At 43.8% G+C, this 6,292-nt stretch overlaps 1 protein-coding gene across 1 annotated transcript; it reads left to right on the top strand.

The window, feature by feature from the left end:
- The first annotated feature begins 4,958 nt into the window (after positions 1–4,958).
- Positions 4,959–5,813, top strand: LOC121869291 (tigger transposable element-derived protein 1-like). Its single transcript, XM_042370536.1, has 2 exons — positions 4,959–5,021; positions 5,358–5,813. Exons 1-2 carry the CDS (start codon positions 4,959–4,961, stop codon positions 5,811–5,813), a joined length of 519 nt encoding a protein of 172 aa, XP_042226470.1.
- Positions 5,814–6,292: the final 479 nt, after the last annotated feature.

Here is a 6,292-nt window from a genome sequence, read left to right as displayed (position 1 = left end):
TTCATACAAATTTCTGGACCAGAATATAATTTACATTGCTGGAATTCTTACAATATGATGATCATTTTGAATATAAACATCATGGATTTTGCATTAGACATACAAATTTTAGATCTAATGTAATAATTTGGTTTACACAAAGCAAGTACAGTAGTACCCCGCTTAACGCGGTCATTTGAACCCACAGGGTACCGTGTTAAGTGAAAACCGCGTTAAGTGAACAACAGAACATATGGGATTAATTCCAATAGAGACTGGCCCGACCCCCAAACTCCACTTTTTGACGACACACAACTATGTTGTAGTAAAAATTTTATCTTAACTTTATGATGGTATGAACAAACAAGTAATATAGAAGAGGTTAGGTTAGGAAAAATAAAGGTTAAGTTAGGATAAATAAAAGTTATGTTGAACACTTACGTTAGTAGAAGAGATGGGTCGGCATACGGGGATGGAGGCTGGTTCCGAGGCAGAGGGCAGATTACTGGCCCTCAGGTGAATCACCATTACTAGGTGCATCACCATCACTGTCACTTACAGTTGTCAGGGCTTCCCTGACAAATCCCTCAAAGTCACTATCACTGGCTCTGGCTGGCTGTGGTGGGTTGCGGGCGAAGAACTCGGTAATGCTTTTTTGACGGCTAGTGTTAATGTTGTCTTGATACACCGTGATGTACGGCTCCATAGCCTGCACCAGCCGGGTATGGAAGACTTCATAGCGGTCATCGTCATTGTCGTGGGAAAGGAAGGACTTCATTTTTTCTGCACACTCCATGGCACCCTTAATATCACTATGACTTAACTTGTGTTCTTCGGAGAATGACGCACCTTCTTCCTCTTCACTGACGTGCTCATCTTCCAACATCTCGTCGGCAGTCACTTCAGGATCTCTGATCACCTCCAGGATGTCTTCGTTGGTGGTCTCGGAGAAGCCTTCAGCTGTAATATTGTGCGCAGCTTCTCTGGCAAGGTCCACTGCTACTGCAACAGTCTGAACCTCACCAGTCACAGGTTGACTCCTCCTCTCAGCTGGTATGCCATGCAACACATGTCTCCATGCGTGACGAATCGTAGCAATAGACAGCTGATCCCATGCCTCCACCAAGAAGTCTACAGCTTGTTTGACGTTAAACTTCTTCCAAAACTGTTTGACGAGAACTTCTTGAGTCGCCACCTCTTGTTCCTTGTCCTCGTCGCTTTTACTCTCGCTGTCGGTGTCATCCAGCTTACGCAACTCATCCTTGGTGTTGGTAGAGTCGTTCAGGAGCTTGAACTTCTTTGCAGAGTATGCAGCTTTCACATTGCAGATCAACTCCTGGTCCATGGGCTGGATTAATGACGTAGTGTTGGGAGGAAGGAAGACCACTTTTACGTTGGGGTGACGATCCATAAGTAGGGGCGAGTGTCCAGGTGCGTTGTCAAGGAGCAACAAAATATTGAATGAAACATTCTGTTGCTCGCAGAATTTCTTCACGTCGGGAACAAAACAGTCGTCAAACCAGAAGAGGGACAGAGAAGAGGACATCCACGCCTTACGTGCGGTTAGCCAGTGGACATTAAGCTTGTTCATGTCCATATTCTTGTAGGCGTGCGGCTTGCGGGCTGTGTGAATCACCGATAACTTTGGTTTACAGGTACCGGAGGCATTGGTGGTAAAGAGGACGGTGATGCGTTCCTTCTGCAACTTCCGACCCCATACCTTGCTGGCAGACTGAACAACGAAGGTCTTGGAAGGTGGCTTTTTCCAGAAAAGACCAGATTCGTCCATGTTAAACACCTGGTCGTCAGTGTGCTGTCCTTCCTCCATAACCTCATGTAAGAACGGAGGAAAATCTCTAGCCGCCACACGGTCAGCACTCGCTTCCTCACCACCAATGTTGATGTTGGTGATCTTGTTCCTCTTCTTAAACCTATGCAGCCAACCAGAGGAAGCATTGAAGGGTTTGGGCTCTGCAATTCCCAGCTTACGTGACACTGCTGCGTACAGTTCACGTGCGTACTCCTGCACTGAGCGCGTGTCCACCGCCATGTTGCGTCGCGCCTGACGAATCAAATAACTCACCAGCAAATTTTCCACCTTTACCAGCACCCTATTCTGGCAATACTTGATCATTGAAGCACCTGCAGACTTTGTGATTTTCATGTGTTCTATAATCTTGGCTGAATCCTTCTTAATAGTGCGAATCGTAGATTCGTTGACGCCATGCCGGCGCGCGAGATCAGCTTGACGTGTTCCTTTCTCCAAATCTTGAATGATCTGGTATTTCACTTCGTAGCTTAGGCCACGGCGTGACTTCTTGGGCTTAGGGCGGCTGGGTCCAGGTAAGGAAAGGCTTCTCTCTGGTGGCGGTGGTGGTCTGGCGGAAGCCATTTCACAGAACAATGGATGCACGTATACACGGGGTGGCCTGGAGGGATGAAACTACCGCGGCAGCGTCCTCTTTCCTCCCTCCCTCCCCGGGTGGACACGTCATATTATTTTAAACCAATTACAGCTAGCAGCAGAGGGGGGGTAGGGATGCATGGCCAATCACAGTGCGATATGTCATATGACGTCAGTGATAGCGCAACAAAGACACACACTGCGCAACCTTACAGCCCGGCTTGCCCAGGCGGAGGCGGGAGGGAGGAGGAGGAGGAGGAGGGAGAGGCGAGGCAAGGCAGGCGGGAGCGGGTGGCGGGTGGGGCGAATCTAAAAATAGCGTCTCGAGCCGAACACTCTGCGCGTATATGGGTAGATGAACCGCGTTAAGTGAAAGTTCGGTTCTGGCGAGGCACCGCGTATATGCGAAATCGCGTTAAGTGAAACCGCGTTAAGCGGGGTATTACTGTATTTTATCTTTTGTGCAAAATATATGAAGTTTACATTCAAAATATTCCCTGACCTGCAAGGAATCCAGAAATGTCAATTATATTATCCTAACTTTAGTCTGAGGTATTATTACTAAACGTTAAAATCTAGTGTTTCACCCAATCATTTCTCAGAGAGGTAGGGGCCAGTGAGCTGGGAAGAGGGGGGGGGATTTGAGTCCATTATTTGAATGGACATTAACCTGGCGACTGTATTTCTCTTAAATATTAATTGTGTGAGCATACCATCATAAAATTTAGATGTTATTTTTACTACAACATAGGTATTGTGTCGGAAAAAGTGGAGTTTGGGGGTCGGGCCAGTCTCTATTGGAATTAATCCCACATGTTCTGTGGTTCACTTTATGCGGTTTTCACTTTCCACGGTACCCTGTGGGTTCAATTGGCCGCGTAAATTGAGGTACTACTGTATGTCACTCATAAATTCTTCCTGTTTTAGTTGTGTTTGAAGATAATAGTAGAAGGTTTGGGTAATCATTAAGCTGGTACAGTATTAATACAGTACAGTAGACTCCTTATTTCTTGGTCCAATGCTTCACTTCCTATATCTTGCGACCCCTTAAATTACCTCAAGTTTTCTGTCCTGTGCGGCCATTCGTCGACAAGCTAAACTTTCTTCTGTCGGTGTCACAGTCTGAAAAGAGAGAATGGACATTTACAAAACTGAGGGTGTTTGCCACAGTATGTGGCGTTGGCTCGTGAAAATGGCTCGACGTGAAAAAGATAACAAGAGACATCACTAAGATAAGGACCATCTAGAGGAAGATCTTCTTATCCTTGAAGGCCGCATCTCCTGACAAGTTAACGTAAAATATTTATTTATTAAAAATTCTTGAAGAAATTAAAATAAAAAAAGTTGACTACTGTGACTAAAATTGGCATTGTGTAAGAAAACCGTTAATTATTCTCTATTATCTTTCATTTCTTGAGAGAAACATTAAATGATTTTAATTTGTGTCATCAAATTTATTTTTTAAGGTTTCTTAGAGAAACCTGAAGATATATTCAGAATCTTTCATTCATTTTAGCTGGATGGTTGAGGCAATTATCCATTGAGTCAGGGGTAGTGACCCTGCCTGCCAGTCTGTCTGAGGGGAAGGATTATGCTGGGATATCCCATCATGTTGTCTGGCTCAAGTGCAGTCCAGGGAGCAGTTGGTCAGGCTCAATGTGTATTTGAATTTGTTAAAAATATTTTGAAAGGATGATTATGTATTGAAATGAGTGTTGAGGTGAAGGAAGGAATTGTGAGGATCCCATATGATTGACCACATCGTTGTGACTTAAATAGTCCGGTACTCAGTGTTTTAACTGTACGGGCATCCCCTCTGATACGGAACCCCGGGTTACGGAAATTTGCGCTTTCAAGATTTTGAAATTATGGCCAGAAAATTCGAGATATGGAAATTTTTTTATAAATCTTTAAATTAAAAAATCTGCAATTTTAACCAAAATTTTTACCCAAATTGTTTAGATTATTTCATGTGGATTCTCTGTGGTAGCCATAAGGCATTTGCGACCCCACAACAACAACAGCGGTTTCGGTCCATTTGAATTCTGTCTCCAGCCTGTGTTCAGTTTTGCCTTCGTGTTCAGGACAGTGTTACTGTGTATTCTTATTCATGATGAGTGGAAAGAAGCCATCAAGTACAAGTGCTAGCTGTGGTGGTAAGAGACTACGAAAAAGTGGAAACAAAATTAGGTGTGTTAAGGAGGTTTGATGAGGGGGAAAAACTGAGTTACATCGCCTAAATATTGGGTTTTGCTGCCTCCACTTTCAGAACAATCCGTAATAACAGAGACAAGGCTAGTGCTGTAGGTGCTACATCATTAACAGCCCATAAACTGTATTTTCATGTGAGTGATGTAATGATAAGTAGGGAACACTTACTGAGTGTGTGGGTTGAGGACCAGACCAAGCAACATGTGCCCATTAACACCATGATACTGTACTTGAGGAAAAGGCTGAGAGTCTGTATGAAGATTTAGTGAAGGAAGAAGGTACAAGTTCTGATGAAAACCCCTTTAATGCCACCAAACGATCGTTTGAACGGTTTAAGAAATGCCTAAACTTACATAGCATTAAGATGGTCGATGAAGCAGCCAGTGCTGATACTGAAGCTGCAAAGAAATATCGAGCAGAAAGAAAGGTAATTTGAGGCTGATGGATACACACCACAGTAAGTGTACAACGTTGATGAAACCAGCCTTTCTGTAAGTGTATGCCTGCCAGGACATTTATTTCTACTGAAGAGAAGACAGCTCCAGGTTTTAAGGAGTGTGTAATGCTCCTGGAGATTTTAAGTTAAAGCTCATACTTGTGTACCACTCTGAAGATTCAAGGGCAGCGCCAAACCTAGGTTACCAGTGATATGGCGTTGTAATAAGAAGCATGGATGACTGCCAGCCTCTTCCAAGATTGGTTCACAAACAGTTTTTGTCCAGCATCAGAAAGGTAAAGTAACCAAAGAAATATTTCCAACAAGGCCTTGTTACTGTTAGATAATGCTCCCAGCCACCCTATTAACCTTAATGACCTTTTGAATAATATCAAGGTTGAGTACCTGCCCAAGAACACAACTGCCTTGCTCCAGCTTATGGATCAAGGTGTGATGGCCAGCTTTAAGGCTTACTTTCTATGCAGGACATTCAGACAACTTATAGCTGCAATTGATGGAGAGGAACAGCTATCACTTAGAGATTTCTGGAAACAATTTAACATCACGAATGCTAAAAACAACATTGCTGACTCCTGGGATGAGGTGAAAAATACAACAATGAATGATGTGTGGAAGAACATCTGGCCAGAATGTATCCAAGATTTCCAAGGGTTTCCCCAGGTTCAGACCTTAAATGAGGCGCAACAGGAAATTATAGCTCTCGCAAATGGTGCAGGGCTTGAGGATGTGGATCAGGATGGTGTGGTTGAGTTGTTGGAGTAACACAGAGAAGATCTAATGTTGAGGGAACAGGAGCGAGCTGCTGGTTAGGGAGGGGAGGATACAGATAAATCTTGATAAATGATGAGGTTATGTTCCTGAACACCCATCACTGAGTGAAATATTGTAGACAGGGAGCATTATAACATGGGGTTCAATGGGATATGTTCCCAGCCAGTCCCCATTCACACATGTGTTACTAACAAAAAATTTCAACAAACTACTAATAGTACAAAACAATTTAACAAGACTGACCACATTATCATGAACACGTCTGGTCATCATCACATGTCCCGTTCAAGGCCTTATAAGGGGACCCTTATAGGTGGAGTGGAGACATGACCCACACAGCCTCTGGGGAGTCTCATGCTGCTTAACAATGTCAAGCTTCACCTCAGAGACACAGTTGTCTTGGCCTTCCCAGACATTTTCAAAGTTACACTGCTCACTTCACAATCACAAAAACAGAGCTAAAGTTCTTG

Source organism: Homarus americanus, unplaced genomic scaffold (assembly GCF_018991925.1).
Source record: "Homarus americanus isolate GMGI-L3 unplaced genomic scaffold, GMGI_Hamer_2.0 scaffold36734, whole genome shotgun sequence".
Lineage (NCBI taxonomy): Eukaryota > Metazoa > Arthropoda > Malacostraca > Decapoda > Nephropidae > Homarus > Homarus americanus.
Note: the sequence above shows the minus strand (reverse complement) of the source record. Positions and strands in the feature narration are given on the sequence as shown.